Source organism: Trachurus trachurus (assembly GCF_905171665.1).
Source record: "Trachurus trachurus genome assembly, chromosome: 4".
Classification (NCBI taxonomy): Eukaryota; Metazoa; Chordata; class Actinopteri; order Carangiformes; family Carangidae; genus Trachurus; species Trachurus trachurus.
Window position 1 is genome coordinate 14,184,689 of NC_139898.1, and position 20,619 is coordinate 14,205,307.

General features: G+C 45.9%; 2 protein-coding genes across 2 annotated transcripts in view; both read left to right on the top strand.

Annotated features, from left to right (window-relative positions):
- The window catches only part of colgalt2b (collagen beta(1-O)galactosyltransferase 2b), a gene marked incomplete at both ends in the record, with an annotated part of 30,226 nt that extends 14,422 nt beyond the window's left edge, over window positions 1-15,804 (top strand). Inside the window, 11 exons of the mRNA XM_083970425.1 lie at window positions 7,537-7,647; window positions 7,736-7,853; window positions 8,798-8,932; window positions 9,027-9,231; window positions 10,419-10,538; window positions 10,922-10,995; window positions 11,219-11,325; window positions 11,712-11,844; window positions 12,285-12,412; window positions 12,541-12,747; window positions 15,531-15,804. Of these exons, the coding sequence (XP_083826551.1) occupies window positions 7,537-7,647; window positions 7,736-7,853; window positions 8,798-8,932; window positions 9,027-9,231; window positions 10,419-10,538; window positions 10,922-10,995; window positions 11,219-11,325; window positions 11,712-11,844; window positions 12,285-12,412; window positions 12,541-12,747; window positions 15,531-15,804 (1,612 nt within the window). The remainder of the gene's footprint in view (window positions 1-7,536; window positions 7,648-7,735; window positions 7,854-8,797; window positions 8,933-9,026; window positions 9,232-10,418; window positions 10,539-10,921; window positions 10,996-11,218; window positions 11,326-11,711; window positions 11,845-12,284; window positions 12,413-12,540; window positions 12,748-15,530) is intronic.
- Window positions 1-20,619, top strand: part of rgl1 (ral guanine nucleotide dissociation stimulator-like 1) — a 53,407-nt gene that overhangs the window by 7,061 nt on the left and 25,727 nt on the right. The window lies entirely within an intron of this gene.

A 20,619-nucleotide genomic window follows, 5' to 3' on the forward strand; every position in this document is an offset into this window, starting at 1 on the left:
CTGGACAGTATCGCTGATGCAGTAAAGCGCGAACTCAGGCTGTCTCATTGCCGTTCCGCGGAGGAGGTCTTCCGGGTTTTGGAGGACTGTTACGGGGACATGTCGCAAATAGCGGACGACATCGTACTGGAGCTGCAGGACTTACCAGCTGTGCGCAACAACCAACCAAGGGAGGCTTTGCAGTTGATTCAAGCGGTGGAAAGAGCGCTGTTGGACCTTATAGACTTGGGTTGTGAGGACGCCATAAAAAACCAGTTGGTGATCCGGTCACTTGAAAGTAAGCTGCCGGAAAGTATGAAGGAAAGGTGGCTTTTGTACCGATGCGACGTGGCTAGCAACGTCAACCCACGTAACCGGTTTGACAAACTATGGCAGTTCCTGAGAGATCAGAAGACGGTTCTGGTGCAACTGGAGCAGTTACAGATCACCAGGAGACCAAACTCTGCCAGAGCGGGTGAACCAAGCCCCCGTGAGAAGCCAAAGGAAAGACCGGGGGATCGAAGGCAGGAAAGGCGTTCATTTACCAAGGCCACGGCAAGCGAGGCGAGAGAAGAATCATCGCGAGATCCTTGTGGTATGTGTGGCGAAGAGGGACATACTGGACGTCTATACCGCTGTAAGACATTTAAGAAGGCTTATCCAGCAGAACGCAGGGCTCAAGTAAAAAAGACCAAAGCCTGCCCCAAATGCCTGGATCTCCATGGGAGGGACAGTCCCTGCAATAAGAACTTTCTGTGTCGCAACGACGAATGTAAAAGAGGCGACGCCCCTCCAGATCACCACTTCTTCCTGTGCCTCAAATCACCAGCCAAAAGGGACACTGCTAGGGCGGAGACCAAGGGGGAAAAGAGGAGAGAACCCCGTGGCCCGACCGAAGAACAAGAGACTTTGTTTGCTAGCCTAGGTCTGACTCCGGAGCAGCTGGAGGCTGTTCGTAAGGCCTGCACGAATAAAGTGTCCTCAACAATATGTGCTGGCAAAGATTTCGTGGACGAGAGTGGACCGAAAGAACACCCAGTCCTCATGATGTTGGTGGAGGTCACGACCAAGAGAGGAGACTGGGTCGGAGCCCTCATCGACCTAGCCTCTGATACTAACTATATCACTCACCAAGCAGCAGAGAGGCTTGGATTGGCAGGTGAGCCAATCACACTGGTCGTGTATGGTGTAGGTGGTATGGAGGCTAGGGTTGAAACAAAGAGGTACTGTGTGAGCATAAAAGTAGCCACAAAAAGGGGAACATGGCGCCTCCATGAGATGCTCTGCTATGGACTAGAGGAGATCGCCAGAGTGGACCATGCAGTGGACTCGGAGCGCCTGGAGAAATTCTTCCCTGGTGTTGTCAAACCGGGGGAGCTGACCCGCCCGGAGAAAGTTGAGTTACTTATCAGTACCCGGGAAGGTCGCCTTGCCCCCCAGCGGATGATGAGGAGCGGCGATCTGGTGTTGTGGGACGGTCCGCTCGGTAAGACCGTCAGTGGCGTGCACCCGGACCTTTTTGAGGACATTGAGGTGACTGCGCGCCACTCATCGACCCACTTTGCATGTTCCATGAGAGCGGAGTCCAGGAGAGTCGAGGTTCACCATAACTACAACCCCAAGCTAAAGAGCAGCGTGGAAGTCGGAACCACGGCTGCGTGCAATGCTGAGATCGTTAAGTGGCTGCAGTGGGACAGCATTGGGGCCGCCTGTAACCCTATGTGCGGTGGTTGTCGGTGTGGAAAGTGCGCCCCTGGGGGGAAGGAGATGTCTCTCGCTGACGAGCGCGAGTTAGAGATCATCAGGGGAGGTCTGACCTTCAAGTTAAGCGACAACCACAGCGACAAGCCCCACTGGGACGCCAGGTACCCCTGGAAAGAGAACCCTGCTACCCTGCCGAACAACCGTGAAGCTGTCAAGGCAGCGTTCCTGAAATCGGAGAAGCGCCTCGAGAAGGATCCGAAGTGGAAGGAGGCTTACGCAAGGCAGGTGCACGACATGGTAGCCAGGGGGGCTGCAGTCAAGCTTTCCAGGGCTGTGATTGACAGTTGGAACGGAGCTGTGTGGTGGGTGAACCACCTGACAGCACCCAACCCACACTCCGTCTCCACACCTGTAAGACTAGTCTGGGACAGCAGCCGGGAGTTCAGGGGTGTTAGCCTGAATAGCATCCTGCTGAAGGGTCCAGACGTCTTGAACCCCATCCGCGCGGTTCTGCTCCGTTTCCGGGAGGGGGAGCACGCGGCGGTTGGAGATGTATCCAAGATGTACAACTCGGTGTGGTTGGAGGATCAGGAGGTGCATGTCCATCGCTTCCTGTGGAGGGACTCTCCGGCTGATGACATCGAGGACTACGCCGTGGTACGGGTGAACATGGGCGATAAGCCGGCTGGCTGTATTGCCCAGGTGGCCATGAGGGAGACCGCCCATCTGCCCCAGTTTGCCGACAAAGTGGATGAGAGACACGTCATCGTGGACAACGCCTACGTGGATGACGTTCTGGTGTCCCACAATGATCCCCGGAGACTGAGCGAGATCCTTCAGGGGGTTGAGGCCATCCTTGCAACCGGGGGATTTTACCTGAAGCCATGGGTGCGGTCTGGCCACAGTGGGAGGAAAGGCAGTGTTCCCACCAAGACTGAAACTATCGTGTTGCCCAACCAGTTGCGCGACGAGGACAACAAGGCCCTAGGAGTGGGTTACCACGTGGGGGAGGACAAACTTTTCCTCATGGTGGCTGTCAATTTCTCCACAAGGAAGAAAAAGATGCGCACCGAGCTCGACCTCACCGTGGAGGACATAGTGGAGAAGACACCGGATCCTCTTACCCGTCGTATGTTGCTGAGCCAGGTGGCCGGGCTTTACGACCCCCTTGGTCTGGCGACGCCCCTGAAACAGAAGGGCGTCATTCTTGTCAGGAGGGCCTTTCAAGAGGCCGGGACATTGACCAAGGATACGTGGGACAAGCCACTGTCTGATGAGCTGCGCGGGAAGGCGGTCGAGCTCTTCAAAGAGTTTGCCCAGCTGAGCACCATCACATTCCCCAGGAGTATTACCCCTACCGGCTGGCTGGGTAAACCCTGGGGGATTACATTCTCCGATGGGAGCTGTGACTCTTATGGGGCGGTTCTGTACCTGCGCTGGGAGACTTCAGGAGGTGTTGTGACCCGGCTCGTGGAGTCAAAGGCTAAATTGACCCCCCTCGACCAGAAGGGCGACGCTGTTAAAGCGGAGATCTGCGGAGCCGTCTTTGCCGCCCGCCTGAAAGGTTACATCCTGAAGCACGGGCGGTTGGAAGTGAGCAGGTGGTACCACTTCGTCGACAGCCAAACTGTGTTGGGAGCCATCCAGCGGGAAAGTTATGGGTTCCAAACTTTCTTCGCTAACCGTGTTGGTGAAATCCAAAAGGCCGGACCTGTGACAGATTGGTGGTGGGTCCCCGGTCAGTACAACGTGGCCGATCTTGTCACGAGAGGGTGTTCCCCTGAGCAGCTTGATGGTGACTCCCTGTGGCAGAGAGGTCCCGAGTTCCTGACCAGAGCGGTGGAGGAGTGGCCCATGAAGTCTGCTGCAGAGGTGGCCTCTGGTACCAGGGAGGTTGTGAGTAAGCTCCAAAGGAAAGCTTTCTCTGCCATCATTACAAGGGCTCAGGCAAAGAAGTTGTCTGCTTCAGACGGTCCTACCGGTGTGGACGCCATGGTCGAGGACGGGGCGATCACATGGCCTCCTTCGGTTGATGATAAGGGATCCTCGCAAGGTGCTGCTACAGGGTCTTCTTCAATAACATCTAGCGCCTGCAGAACGAAGAGGTTTTGGGGTTCGGCTCTTGTAGGACAGATGGATCTTTCAAGGTTTGCTACGCTAACCAAGCTCTGTGGGGCTGTCGGATACATCCGCAGAGCCATTCACTCCTGGTTACTCGACAGAGATCGGACCGGCGAGCGAGAACAGTGGGAGGCAATACTCACAGTCCAGGAGCGGGAAGAGGCATTCAAGGACTTATGTCTCGCTGCCCAGACAGGAGTGACCTTCCCCACGACGACACTCAACCGTCTGGTTGTGAACAAAGACCGTGCAACGGGCCTCTTGCTGTGCCACGGCCGGATCCAGTCCGTTGATAAGGGGGGACCTGGGGTCCCGCTGATCCCCTACAAGGAACGGATCAGCACCCTCCTTGCTGAAGAAGCCCACCGTGTCAACCATGAAGGCGTTGCCGGTACCCTCCTTCGGATGAGGAAAAGAGCCTGGGTGGTGCAAGGCCCTAGAGTTGCTCGCAAAGTCATTGACTCATGTCTTCATTGTCGGAAGTGTAGAGCCAAGTTATGCTCTCAAGTAATGAGTGATCTTCCTTCTGTACGCACCGGGCCAGCAGCTCCTTTCGAGTACACAACGCTGGACCTGTTCGGTCCATACACAGTCAGGGACGGTGTGAGGCGGCGCACGAAGAAGAAGGTCTGGGGCGTTGTCTTCAGTTGCATGGCCTCAAGAGCGATCCATGCGGATTTGGTTGAAGACCTATCAACTGAAGGCTTTCTCAAGACTTATCAGCGTTTCACCGCCCTAAGAGGTCATCCCCGTAAGCTCTGGTCCGACCAGGGCACCAACTTCGTGGGGGCCAAACCTGCGCTGGAAGATCTCTACAGCTTCCTGGCAGGTATCGACAAGGAGGAAGTCAAAAGGAGAGCAGTTGTGGCTGGAACTGACTGGGTGTGGGAGTTTAGCCCAGCGGACTCACCGCATCGGAACGGGGCAGCGGAGGCAGCTGTCCGCGTGTTGAAGAGGTCGTTGAGCAGTGTTGGTGAGGAGGGCGACTTGACCATCCTGGAGTTTCAAACCCTCCTCTACCTAGCGGCCAACCTTTCCAATGAGAGGCCGATCGGAGCCAGAGCACAGGTTCAGGAGGAGACTGTGGACGTTGTGACACCAAACTCGTTGCTGTTGGGTCGAGCGGGGCCCAGAGGCGACACTCAGGGTTTTGAATTCCCTACCTACCCGTTCAGTCGCCTGCGAGCGGTCCAGGTGGAGGTGGACAAGTTTTGGAGACGTTGGAGCCAGTTGGCAGGGCCTCACCTGTTCGTACGCCAAAAATGGCATGCCCCAGCTAGGAACGTCACCGTCGGAGACCTGGTATGGGTTGCAGACCAAAACGCCCTCCGGGGTCGATTCAGGCTGGGTCGTGTCGAGGAGGCACGTCCAGATGATAAAGGTGTTGTCCGTGACGTCAAGGTGAGGATTTGTCACAGTCTTCCTATCAGCCTGACCCAAGCCAGGGAGGACAAGGAGCCGTGTCCTTCCACGGTACTGCACAGAGACGTCAGAAGACTGGTGGTGTTGCTACCAGTAGAGGAGCAAGGGGAGGCTTAACATACCCCTAAGAACTTGAAACTGTGGACACTTTGAATCAAGACTCAGACCAAATCTGTGTCATTGGACAGTTATGTTTCTTTATTTGTCGATTGAGAAGTTGCACATATTCTGTACATTGTTGTATCAATAATAGTTATTGTGGCCTACTTGGTCAGAGACAAGTAGCCCAAGTGGGAGGTGTGTGGAGATTTCCTATTTTCAGACATGTTATTTGTCTCCTATTATTTTACATTGTTGGGAGTTCATAGCGCCCCCTAGCGGCGGAAGTGTACCGTGTATTTCTTCTTCGGTGGTTATCATTACTGTGACTCGGTTTGACCGGTGAAGCTGAGCTGGTGAGTTGATGTGCATAAAGTAATGCAACTTATGTTAAATATCATAAATATGACCATTAAGGTAGTAATGTTTATATATTTGTGTTTTACAGTTGATTACCTGCTACTGCTGCTGCAGCTACTGCTGAAACTGTTGCTATACGGCATGATCACTGTTTAAGTGCCAAAAGAAAAGCATGTGTGGAGTTGCTAATGAAGAAATAAACAAGAGAAAAGACAGAGATTGTGTCGGAGCTGAGTGTGACACTGTTTCGCCGGTCAAGCACACCCCGTGCGGTGGGATTTATTAGGTTAACACAGTTAGGTTAATAAAAAACCGTACAGTGTCTCCTTCAGGCTTCTCCAGCTTCTGCTTTTGTTGGATGAAGAGTTTATCTGTCTGAAGATGATTGAAATTCCAAACTTGAGAGAGCGCTGCCTCTTTCCGACTTGCCTTTGTGTGTGATACAAGACTGTGCTTGCATCTGTGTTATTTTTTCCATGTGTGTTATTAAGAGAGCATCTGTATACGTCTATGTGTGTGTTTTGAGAGCGTAAACAGGTGTTCTTGCATTAATATTTGTGTGAAAACAGGGTCGGCACTGTTATCTTCTATACTTACCGAAAATGTGAAGACACAGGGAACAAGTGTGTGTGTTCATGAGGTTGTGTGTGTGTGTGTTTCTATCTCTGTCCAGCCAGTCTAAAATTGGGTGAGATTTTGGAAAGAGTACAGCAAGGAATATTACAGAAAGCAGTGGAAAACTCCATCTCATTAAGCATATGAGTCTATGTGTGCGTGTGTGTGTGTATTTGTATGCGCACATTCAAGTGCAGGATTTTGCCTCACATTCTGTTGACCTTTCCTCCCTAAATGGCGATTTAAACGTAGAGCAAGGCAGAGACAGGTGATATTTATTTTTCTGATGCTCCCAAATGTCAAAGTGATAGCAAACTGCAGCTTGTTTACGGTTTTAATTTCTCTTACATAAATTTATACGTGTGCGTGCCATGCACACACACACACTCTCACCCACGCATACAGTAGCCACAGTGTCTTCTCTGAGTCAGCTCTCGAAGTGGAAATCTCTGTGAAGAAACAGCGCGGCAGAGTGCAAACCGCACAAGTGACAAACAAGCAGCTAAATTTTACACTGACATCATTTGCTTACAGGTACGAGTCTTTCTGTCCGTGTAAGCTGATGTGATTCTCATCTGCCTTTCGTAATATTTTGGGCTTATGTTATTAACACATAATGCATCAGTACTCACCCTCAGCCTGAGTTAATTTTGCTTTTGTGGAGCCTTTGTACCTGAACTTAACCTGATTATTTGATTGACGTCTTTATTGAGCAGCAACAGTGTCAGAGAAGCCAAAGCCGGCCTCCAGTGGAGGATTAGTGTGAGCTCAGTTTACCTACCTGGTTCTTTTTTTTTTTTTACCCACAATGCCTCAGACTAGACTGTCTGCACTGTGACTCTTCAGACTTCGTCCATGCTCCAGCAGCATTGTTAATTGGGCTGTGCAGCAATGGGTCTGCCTGTTGAAACACGAGACAGTAATTAGGCAAAATGAGGAAGAAGCCTGAACATCTTCCATAACAAGCTGCCTGAGTGTCATGACTCAGAGTGTCGCTTCCCTGTTACCTCATGCTAATTTTGCATTTTCTGGATTAATGTTGGACTCTGCTTCACATCCTTTTATTTTCCCAGAGGCTGTCATACCTTGAAACAGTCCTGACATGAAGTCTGTGTCTGCCCTAACACAGCTTTTTCAGTGTGTCTGCTCTCAAGTGGTTGCACTTCAACAGACAGCATGTTGCTTTTCTGGAGACTTTTTGAATGACTTCCTGTGTTGTCTGTGTTGATGTTTCAGGGCGGCAACAGACCATAATGTGGACAACACTACTGCTATGTTGAGAGAATGGCTGAAGAGAGCGCAACATGTCTACCACTACGTGGAGTGGAGGCCCATGGAAGAGCCGAGGTTAGAGTCACACTGTTCTGTTCTTCATTTGTTCTGCTTTGCTCCCATTGTTAGTGTTTTCTAAAATGATGATCATGGTTCTTATTAGATCCTACACAGACGAGTGGGGTCCAAAGCACTGGCCTCCTTCAAGGTTCAACCATGTGATGAAGCTCAGACAGGCGGCGCTGAAGGCTGCAAGGGAGCGATGGGCTGACTACATACTGGTAAGGCATTGATACGCTTTTATTCAACTACAAATATGGACTCAATCAGGGATTGGCCATATTTTTATGGAAATAAACTTGGCAGGAAATGGCTCTACTGTTTGAGGGCTCTCCCACAGCAGCAGTGGGGATTATAACATTACACTTAAATCAACAATATGAAAGATATAGTGGTACAGATGAGTTGAGGATGGTACTGTATGTGGAGCTGTGACTGTTGAGATGAGTTAAAGTGAGTAAGTAAATGTCACCTGTCTTGTTTGAACACAAAAACACAAAAATGCTGGGTTATTTTAATAACCCACTTGGTGGGTAATAGGATGCGTAGGTCTGACCTAACATTAAGTTAAACACAGTGACCCAGCACGAAGACGCACACCATCATTCTTTGCAGTCTGTAATTTTTATGCAGGTTAAGCTTAAAGAAAGACTACAAAAGCATGCCTTTGAAATTGATTTATATACAGTTTTATACATTTTACATTTTAAAGTTACTATTATGTACAGTATAGATGGCTAATTTGGTAGTGTTTGGTTGTAGTAATATAAGAATGGCTGAGTTAGCGAGTAGTCACAATAACAACAGGAGTTGACGGACATTAAATAAGTCATTTAAATCCCACCCAGAATTTATTTAATTCTTTTCAACTCACTTTTCTGTCAGTTTTAACTCAACAGAATACCCATTTTTGGGTAGAGAACATAACCCATCCCCACGGGGGTATAACATGCTGTGTGGACAGGTTGGTCCTTTCCCACCCACCACGGGCATCAAACTAATTCTGATTTGGTTACTTTTAATCCAGCATTTTTCAGTGCAGTTGGATTTTGTTTTAATCTTCATTTAGGTAATTTATAATTGATACATTTGAAAACCACCATATTGTCAACTGTATGTAGAATTCACATTATGATAAGTGACTAGACCTTCTCCACCTCTTTAGTTTGTGGACAGTGACAACCTGCTGACGAACCCTCGTGTGCTGAAGCTGATGATGGCTGAGAACCTGACCCTGGCGGCTCCCATGTTAGAGTCTCGCTCTCTCTACTCCAACTTCTGGTGTGGCATCACCCCACAGGTACAGTTTAAACTTTGACTTCATCCATCTGTCTGTGTATCATCCAGATTCATAGCCTCAACCTGGTGTTCTTCATCTCCCTCCTCTCTGTCAGGGTTACTACAAGCGAACCCCAGACTACCAGCCCATCAGGGAGTGGAAGCGGCTCGGCTGCTTCCCTGTTCCCATGGTGCACAGCACCTTCCTTTTAGACCTGCGTCGCGAGTCCAGCAGGGACCTGACTTTCTACCCACCTCACCCAGATTACAGCTGGGCATTTGATGACATCATGGTGTTTGCTTTCTCGGCACGTCAAGCGGGTGAGTTTGAAAACCTCAACTGGTAATAAACTACTAGAGCTGTAGCAGGAATATAAAAGCCTCATAATGCTTCACCCTGTGGGGAATTGGGATCTTCATGAATTCATTAGTGGTTCATTGTGAACTGGTTTCAGAGCAGCATCTGGGTGCAGCAGTATAACACTGAGGCCTTTTTATATGTTTCATGCACATGTGTCAGATTAGAGCAGATGAGTGAGTGCAGAGATAAATAGATCCATGTGTGTGTCTTGACTGTGCATGTGTACGTTTGTAAGTGTGGAACAATATCAGTGTTATTAGGCTTTTGTGTGTGATGTGAGTAATGATCCACTAAAAACAAACATGCCCCATAAAGCTGTCATAGACGGCAAGTATGTTCGGCTATGTCCTCCCACGCAGTATAAAGTAAACACATAAAAAACGCAAAGAGAAGAGACAGTTTCTTCCATCTCACAAATTAGTTTCAGCACTTACAACAATGCACTAAACTAAGTATACATGCAGTTATACAGTGAAAAGATCTAACTAAGAGACTGTGTGATTTTCTTACAATTACAAAGCTGAATCCATGAAGTTGCACTTTTGACTTGCAGCTATATCCCAATAGCTGAAAGTAGCTAATATTAGCTAAGTCTAGCAGATGTATGTTGTTATACTGTCTTTCTCTGTTCATTTGCAGTCACAGTCAGTAAAAGTTACATATTTGAACACATATTAGCCACATTTTCATATTTATATTCACTGCATCATCAGTTGAAGTACAATAACATTTTGGTTTTAAATTTTATATAAAGAGGATATTCGTCAATGTTGTACCATGTAATTCTACAGCAGACTCTAGTAATTGTTTTTTCCGGGATAACATTGACATTGCTGTAGCTCTAACAAACTATTATACTTATACATTGTTGGTTTACTTATAAATATTTACATTTACATTCATGTATCCACTGGATGTTTTATTTCATTTCATTTTACATTATTATTATTATTATTATTTGGTCATGTATTGGACACTTGGTCTTCACCCACTTAGGTGAGCTGAGCTGAATGCATTACAACAAAATAGTAACAACAGCCTGTTTATCTCATAGGTCCCAGAGGTGGTCTAAACTGTATGTTTATTTGAAATGTTTCAGGACGCTGTATTTACAGGACTGTGTGTGTGTGTGTGTGTGTATTTCCAGGAGTGCAGATGTATGTGTGTAACAGAGAACACTACGGTTTCCTGCCCGTCCCTCTCAAGGCACAGCAAAATGTGGAAGATGAAAGTGAGAGCTTTGTACACACCATTACAGAGGCTTTGAGTGAGTATACACACACAAACACACACGCGCACACACACACACTTTCCAGCTGTTGTGACTTTACTATCTGTCACCCTTTGATTACTTCACCTCTCATGTTTGTTTCTTCTCCTCCTTGACCTCTGTGACCCTCCTTGATTGCATCCTGTCAGCCCTCTCTGCCTCTACTGTCTCTCCATCTCCTCCCCCTCTCTTTGTTTATCCAACCTCCACCTCCCTCTCATTTTCTCTCCCCCTTTGGCCTCCTTCCATGCTCTTCTCTCAGCTCTCAGATTTTTAAATAAAGCAAATGAAACAAACCACCACAATCCACAGGAAACTCACTAATTCTCTGATCCTGTTTTTGCTGTGGTAACCTTTCGCCTCCTTCTTTCTGTCAACAGTCGACCACGACCTCGAGCCCTCTGAGCACCTGCACCCTTCGCCGTCACCGCAGGACACGATAGGCTTTGATAAAGTGAGTCAGGAGTGTGTTGGCTGTGCCTGGAGCAACAGCAGCTCAACAACTTCAATGTCTGTCAAAGGCAACTCTCACTTCCTGTTTCTGTGCCAGTTTGCTTCCCTTTTTGTATGTCTCCATCCTTTGCCTTCAGATATTTTCCTATTTGACCTTAATTTAAAAGGTCAGACAGGAAAATATTTTTTTTCATGAACTTATATGCCTCCATTTTTCTCTTAAGATTTTCCTCATCAACCTGAAGCGCCGGCTGGACAGAAGAACCAGGATGTTGAAATCAATGTCCTCGCTGGGTCTCCAGGCAACGCTGATAGACGCAGTGGACGGCAAGTAGGTCACAAGCACACAACAACTACACATGCTCCAGGAAGTGAGCTGAGGGTTGATTTAATCCTGAACAAATCCTCCTCTGTAACCGTGACATTTTTCTACCTCCAATCCCAGAGTGCCACCTGAGATAATGTTTAGTCTTCTGTCTCCCCTGTCGCAGTTTTTCTGACATCTACATAAAAAAAATCCTGTCTGAACAGAGATTTGATGTTTACAGCAAGATATTTGACTCTCTGTCCCTCCTCTGTGTTTGCTCTAATCCTCCGATGACAATGTTCCTTTCCATCTTCTGGCCTTATTTTGTCAGTCAACTTGTGTTTTCTTGTGATGCCTTTTATATGGTATATCGTTCTTCTCATTACTACCACTTCTCAATTTCTCATAAGGGCTTTGAACTCGTCCCAGCTGCAGGCGTTGGGAATAGAGATGATGCCGAGCTACAAGGATCCTTATTCTGGTCGAGTGCTGACCAGAGGAGAGATTGGTTGCTTCCTCAGCCATCACTCTATTTGGAAACAGGTGAGGGAAGTCATATTTGTATTACAAAACACAGGGCTGAAGGCTTGTGTACTGACAGCATACCTCAATCCCTCTGAGCTTTACAGCTGCTGCTCTGGAGCTGACTCCGACCTCTGAACAACTCAGAGTCAGAAAATATAAATAAATGGGAAATGTTCTGTCAATAGAGACACAGAGTCTAGTCTGGTCTGAGTCTAGTACATCAAGCCGTGGATGTTGTTCTGCATCTGTCTGATAAGCCAATGATTAGATGTGACCAATGATTAGACTGATGTAATTACTATACCACATAACTAGAAATAAAGCAAAATAGCATTATGGCCACAACTGCGTCCCACTGTGTCACTGATGGACTCCATAATGATGGAAAAGAGAGGGACAACATAATTGTTGAGCTCTAACATTGCTGTGAATGTTTCTCTTTGTTTTCTGATTATCAGGTAATAGAGCGGGGCCTCCAGCAGGTTCTTGTTTTAGAGGACGACGTGAGGTTTGAGCCCAGGTTTAAACGACGGCTACAGGCCATAATGGATGACAGCAACAAAGCCCGGCTGGACTGGGATCTCATGTACGATTACTCACCTGACCATCTCCAGCATACACACATATATATACCCAAGTGTACAATAAGAAAGCCCAGACCTACTTGTGTGAGGCCTCATCATCACACACTCACTCACTCTGTCTCCTCTGCAGCTATGTTGGACGTAAGCGTATGCAGGTGCAGCAGCCCGAGCAGTCAGTGGAAGGTGTAAACAACCTGGTCGCTGCCGACTACTCCTACTGGACACTGGGCTACGCACTGTCGCAGCAGGGGGCCAGGAAATTAATGGCGGCACAGCCATTCACCAGGATGCTGCCTGTGGACGAGTTCCTGCCTGTCATGTTCAACAAACACCCCAAGTCAGTCTAAACTTCTGTTGTCTGTGATTTGAAATGACAGTGCTGCATAAAAGCCACATATGTGTAATACAAAATCTGTTTCATTTGAGGCGTGTGATGCATAAAACCACAGAGCTACGGGACTAAGTATTACTGTATCATGCTCTCAAACTCAGACACAAAGACCCTTTCAGACAGTCTGCTCTATGAACAGACACGCAAATATTTACCAAGGACCACAAATAGATGACTGCAGGTGCATCACACTCTTACATAAGAATGTACCAGGCAATCGACAGTCAAAATAAACATGAAGATGCAAAGAATTAAAACCCATACGGTCAGAGAAATGCAAGCATGCATGCATCCTTTGCATGCACTGAAACAGGCTCTCGGGCAGTAAACCAGTGGAGAAATACTGAAAGACTCACTGTACAGTAATTATCTATACATAGACACAAACATGCATTCATGTCTCCTTTGTGACTTTTTAGACTCTGGGACAGTGTGTAGTTTTCTAGCTTGTGCTCTGGTGGTAGACCACAACCTCCATCCCCTTCAAATCCCAGTCATGCTCCCTATTCCTTGTTCCCTCCGTCCTCCCCCCCTGATTATGCCCCTCTTGCTTTAGTGTTCTCCTCCACACCACCGCCCCCCTGCTCTCCTTCTTCTTCTGTGCTTCCACACACACAGGGCATGGATTGTTCTTGGGGTTCAGTGGGTACGGTGCTATGTGCGGACACACAATGCCTGCTTTTCTGTTAGCTTCTCCTTGGGGATTCCTGCAGTGCCCTGCTCTCCTCCTCCACCTCCACCTCCACCTACACCCCCCCTTCCAATTTTTATCCTTTAACTCAACCCTCCACATTCTCCATGCTCTCCCCCCATTCTTTATTTCTTTCATTTCTTTTTATCTCCTCTTACATTCCCTCACTCTCTTTGCAAACGTATACTTTCTCTTTTTTGCACACCTACTCCCTCTGTCACCCACCTCTCCTCCCCCTTCCGTCTCTCTCTTTGAGGAATGTGGGCCAGCATGGCTCTTCCTGCTGGTTGGAGAAGGGGGACAGGATTCCCATTGATAGAGCCTGAGCATGGGGGTGGGGTAGAGATGGACACTGTGCAAGTGTATGTGTGTGTGTGTGTGTGTGTGTGTGTGTGTGTGTGTGTGTGTGTGTGTGTGTGTGTGTGTGTGTGTGTGTGTGTGTGTGTGTGTGTGTGTGTGTGTGTGTGTGTGTGTAACTATATAAATACATGGAGATGTGTATCCAGTGTGCAGTGTATGGATTACTAGGTAAATACATGGAGTGTGTATTCAACAGTGAGAGAAGGTGAGTTTGTCTAAAAGTGAGGGAAATGGGAAATATGGACAGAAATGTGGAGAGGTGGCAGGGAAAATATGTAAAAGGCCTTTAAATTATGGATATTATGTCAGTTACATTATTGCTTTAGTTTGTGTGTGTGCGTTTGTGTGTGTGTTGGAGAAGGCCAGCTACTCCAAACACTAATAAAGGTGTAAGGTTTCACTGTCCCTGTGGAGTGCTGACAGGCTTTAAACAGGCAGGGAGTTGACCTCTGTGGTGACCTCTGTCTGCACAAGTGTGACTCCGCCAGGCCGACGTGTCACAGCCAAACGGCCTTCATTCCTCCCTCCGGCCCTGCTGCCGGCTGCAGGCTGCAGACTGACGATGACACGCTGAGAACAGAGTTCAGTGCTGTTTACACTGCACAGCAATACTGTATGATGGTCGTTCACACAAATACAGGAGGCTTTGGTTTTAATCTAATGATTATCCTTTTTTATTATTATTTTTTTTTTTTACTATTGATAAGTTTGTCATACATCTTTTTGATGAACTGATGGTTTCAGTCATATGTAAGAAAATGAATTTTGACACATTCACATTGTTGTTTAAGATCTTCAGTTTACCATCATATATGACAGAGAGTAGCATCACATACTCACATGGCGATGGAAATACAGATGTTTTCACTTTTCTGTTTGAAAAATAACTCTGTTATTGACAAAATCAGATGATTTTTGGTTAACTCGCTGCTAAAAATGAAAGAGGACTAATTGTTTCAGACTTTACACATGAACCATTGATCAGCCTATATAATATAAAGTACTTTTATTGATTAAAAAACAAAACAACAACACTCAAAAGCATATAGGAAATAAAATTCAATTGGCTTCAACTAAATCAGCATCAACAAGACTGAATACTTCCTCCACCAATGGCAGTAGCATAATTACAATACAAAAACATCTCTGTTGCAAGAGTTGTTCCCTATTTGACATCCTGTAAATTTGCTGCATGTGTTGATATTAGATTCCGGTACATCATCTATGGAAACCAGAACTTCTGGAAGAGGATCTGATGACTAAGAAACTACAGAAAATGCTAAATAGTCATGTAAACAGCAGTGACTCAGCAATCTGTCCAGTTAGACCTTCCTTCCTCTTCCATCAGGTGACCTTCGGTATAGATCCTTCACAGGCTGGCATGTTGGTGGCTGAACACTGACAGCTCATCTCTAGATTTCAATATTCATAAACACTAAGTGAGAAAAAACCACAACAATTCACTGGCTCCAGTTTCTCAAATGTGAAGATCTGTCGCTTTTCTCAGTTCATATGTGGGTTTTCAATCACACAAGCCAACAATTCATACACTTGAAAAAATGTATTTGTCAATGAAACTAATCCAAACCTGCTGTTTCAATAATTATCAAATTGTGGCAAACAATCTTATACTTATTTTTTTTTACTCTCTCTTTCCCAATCCCTCCACCATCTGCAGCACTGAGTACATGTCTCACTTTGAGCCGCGGGACCTGAAGGCCTTCTCCGTGGAGCCGCTGCTCATCTATCCCACCCACTACACCGGCGAGCCGGGCTACATCAGCGACACGGAGACCTCCACCATCTGGGACGACGAAGCTGTGGAAACAGACTGGGACAGGCAGCACGCCCGCAAGACGGCCCAGCAGGGTCGCATCCGGCCTGTGGCCCAGAACAGCGTCACAGGAGACTCGCCGCCTCCTGCAGCTAGAGCATCACGTGACGAACTCTGATACACAGACTCGCAGAGAAAAGACTGGTGTTGACAAACATGCTGTGTACACACAGTGAATGTCATGTGTACGCACACTTGAAAAGACACTTGAACTACAAGCAGTGATACTGTACATGCGTTTATACACCCACACACACACACACTCTGTCCCTCACACACACAAACACACACACTGGTATCCAAATGGATAAAAGAAGAACTGAGATGTCAATCTAATCTGCTGCATGATGAGAGGGCACTGTGGAGAGGGGGAAGAGGAAGAAGAGCAGAATCTAGGACGGGGGCCAATCGGCCTTTGACAAAAGCTTTATTTATTCCCCATGTGCCTCCTCTGTGCATGTGGAGACAGTTAACATTCTCAGAAAACTTAAGCAACACATGGCGGACAGCTAACATCATTTGCAGGACATGAAACTGAAAAAAAAAAAACACTCACACAAATCAAATTTTCTATTGTTTAAAAAAAAAAGATTATTGTTATTTAAAAAGAACAGATGTATTTTTTTGTGGACAGCAAAGGAATAAAAGAATAATAACGCTGTCTGAAAACAACTCTGTGAGTATGTGCATATGAAACTGTAAAACTGTGCAGCAGCATCAGTATGCACGTGGAGACGAATGCATGCATATATTTCAAGAACGGAGCGTGCAGGAGGGGAACTGATAGTGTCACAGCTTTGGATGATGTGAGACGCACTCACACACATACACGTGCACACATGCACACGCACACGCACACACACATACCAAGAGTACACCCCTCTTTCTGCCAAGCAGCAGGGCAGTAATGGATGTTATTAGGGCCCAGTGTTTCTGTCATGGCGGATATCTCACTTGCACAGCAGGCTGGTCCTGCTACTGAACATTCAAGACCAGCAGATAATACAGTAGTGCATTCCATGTAGCCTGCAGGGTGTATGATGTGCAGTTTCATCCACTTCAGACCCCCGCCCTGCTTTCTTAAATATTTTTTGGAAAAACTGGATTATTGAAATGTTCATGTCCTCAACACAGGCTGTTCCTCGTTCAGTGTTGGTGCTGGACTGAACCAATAAAACAACTTCTCTGTTTCTGTGTTTTGACTCACTCTGCGGCATAAACCTTCACGGATGTTGCCTATCTTCCTATAATATTTTTTGATTATCATTGGATCATTGGCATTGCAGGGAATTTGGCGACAGAAGTAAATGAAAAGATCCCAGGCGAGATTCAAAGCCATTACAGCAAAGCAAGAAGAAATGCACTGCAACCTCTGCGGGACAAGAAGAGGGCCTTCATTAAGTAATGTATATTTTTGTTAAACTGGTTGAGTAGCAAGCATAAACTTTCTCCAACTGTTCCCATGACCCTCTGATGTTTCCAAGCTTGGAAGACAAAGATTTTTCCTTCTTCAGACCTCCTGAAAACAAGCCTCATGGCGTTGCATTACAATGGTGGTAAAACATGAAAGGAGCTGCAACCTTCCAATAAATCCAATATAGGTCTGCGCGGTGATCATGTCACAAGAGGAGATTCGGTGGGTGTGTTGGCTCCCACTGTTCACTGGCTGAGTGAAAGTCTGCTCACTGTTTTATGGTTCCTGTCTGCTGTGGGATCTGACAGGGAGGAGGAGAAAGAGAGAGACGGGGGCAGGGGGTGAGTATAGGGAGAGGAGGTTGTGGGGTAAAGGGGGCTGGTGGAGGTTGTGCGTGATGTGATGAGGCAGCAGCTGAAAGAGAGAAGGTGTAGAAAGTTGAAAAGGATTATTGGTTACAGAGGAAATCAGTTCATCAGTTTTAATATTAAGGCCCTTCAGCTGGGTTGAGATGTGAGTTCCTTTGCTATCAGGTATTTTGTTTATTTGATGAGATAGACATGCTGAACAAACTTTAACACTGAACAAAACTTTCTAATGATCACTGTTGAGAAGTCAGTCCATTATAAGATGCTTCATTTACAGGTTCATTTACAGATATTCTTCTTGTTGAATGCTCTACTGCTAAGAGAGATTACACTGTCATCTGCTGGCCACAATTGGAATTGCAACTGTACTGCGACTAGTACTCTTTTTTTTCATGAAACCTGTCAAATAACACACCTTATATATCTAATCATTTATATCATGATTGCCTGAAGTAGAAATATGTTATGATACAGCTTCTCTCTCACACTAGTCTAACAATACACTATAAGGGGTTGAAGTGGTGGACATATATTGTCATATGCACATAAACAGATGTTAAATACCATGCAATTAAATTCTACCCCCCCACCAACACACACACACCACCACCACCACACACACACACACACACACACACACACACACACACACTGGCAAATACGATTATATTGTTTAAGGTGGTGATAAGAAAGAACCGCTACTCTGTCCACAAGTGCAATATGGATGTGACAGTCACACATCTCTCCTCCTCCTACTCCTCCTCATCTTCCTTCTTCTCTCAGTGATGCTAGTATTTCATGGAGGGATTCTACACTCAGGTAAGAGAAATATAGTATTTAATAGAAAGTCATTATTTTCATACTCAGTGTACCAACAAACAGCACTAGTTGTGTATATTTGCTGGATAAACTGTGTGTGCTCAGGTTTGCTCCCAGACTGGTGGAGATTAAATATTGACACACAGTATCAATAATATGTTAGCCTTGGGAGTCTGAGAGCAACACTGTCTAATTACTTGACCCACATTCATGCGTGTGTTTGTATGTGGAAAAAACTCAAGTGTGCAAAGCATTGATGCCCCTGATATTGTGTGTATGTGAATATGACACACACACACACACACACACACACACACACACACACACACACACACACACACACACACACACACACACACACACACACACACACACACACACACACACACACACACACACACACACACACACACACACACAAGTTGTGTTTTGGACGGCTACTTCAGGGCAACTCATTTTCATGCTGAATGAAAACCAGCCAGCAGAGAAATGCTGAAACAAGAAATGCTGGCTTGGTTATGTCTTCCTTTATTTAGTCAGTTGTGTAATTGAAGTGTGGATTTCAAATCAGTAAACTTCAATGTTACGTAATGTAAATCATTTGTAATTTGTTGTAAATTGGATTCAACTATCACCATGCCTGTCATATAACAATTTTGTTTGTATTCATACCTTTACCCAACGTTTACGTAATAATATAATAATAATAATAATAATAATAATCATTTGGATTGAATTGAAAACATTGATCATCAATGCATAAGTCTATGATGTAAAGCAATTATTAAACAATTTGTCAAACCTTATTTGCTTGCAAACCGTCATTCAAATTATTCAGTATGTATCTCCTCCCACCATTGTGTCAGATGTTCCCACACTAGAAGGTCAATACAAAAACCACTAATGGGCTGTGTCAGAGGCTGGATCCAGAAACAGACGTATACACTATTAGCTTTCAGTTTCAAAATTGCTATTCCAAAATTACAAGATAACAACATTGCAAAAATTCTTTCCCATAATGTTGAATGGGAAAATCCAGCAAGAAACATCTCTTGAAGCAGCGCTTGACCCATACGGTCATGCTACAGTATGACCCCAAACTTTTGGAGCCACTTGGACCTAAAAGATCACGGGTAGGACAAAGTGGCATATACCTACAGATTCATCTGTCCTGGAGGAGCAATGGTTGTTCAGCTGTGAGCCCCTTTACTGTAAATTAAGCAATGTCTTGTGACTCATTGCCACTACATGAGTTATTACACACAGGGGAAGTCTGGATACATTTCAGTGGTCCGCAGAGATTAAATGATCCTACACTTTAAAATAAGACCTATATTGAGAGCAGGGGTTCCCAGTACTCAGGTTGGGAACCAGCATGTGTTCACTGTAATTCATTGGCATCCTGAAATTGGTGTGAAACACATGCAGGGAAATAGATGAGATCTTATTTATTGGAGCGCCTGTGACGCTTTATCTGGTGAATTTTCCCACTTCAACTGATAATCCTATTAGTTCTCGCAGTGAGCGAAGATAAAACATGTAGAACTGAAAGCAGAGAAGTCTTACTCATCAAACAGAGCAGCGTGATTTGTTAGTATTACTGGCAGGGCTTGCAATACTTGGTGCTTTTTTTATGTAAAAAAGTGATATGGTTGCGTAAGGGGGTGAAATGAGTCAGTGACGTTGTGCTATGCAGGGAAGAAACTGGTGACTAACGGTAACACGTACGCACATTTGTGTACGCACATGCACAAACACGTAGGATCCAAGTGTTTGAAAAGACTGAGGAAGCAGAGAAAACGAGAAGGAAATGGAAAAAGATAGCATTGTTGCTGAAACACTCGGCGCCTCTTCCTCCACATCTCCTTTTGTTTTTCCTTTTTTCCCTCTCTCCATCAATGATCCAGAGAAAGTGTCTGTTGTCTCCCTCTGGTCTCTTCCTCACACTGATAATGAGTAACTGTTCAGCGTCAACAAGAGCTCCTCAGACCTCCACTCATTGAGTCAATCAGTGTGTGTGTGTGTGTGTGTGTGTGTGTGTGTGTGTGTGTGTGTGTGTGTGTGTGTGTGTGTGTGTGTGTGTGTGTGTGCATGAGGTAAGGGAGTATGGCAAAAGGCCATGGCGGCACTATAGCAACCAATGGAAGGACACTTAATCTGATATAATTTGTGTTTTTACAACTGTGCTGATCCTCTAATGACCCCTGACACAGATAAGACACAGAGAAAGGAAAGAGACGAATTAAACTGATGAAGATTGAATTGAAATTGACTTCACTTGACATGTTTGAGCTCCCTATGTGTGTGTGTGTGTGCGTTGGGTTCCTGTGTT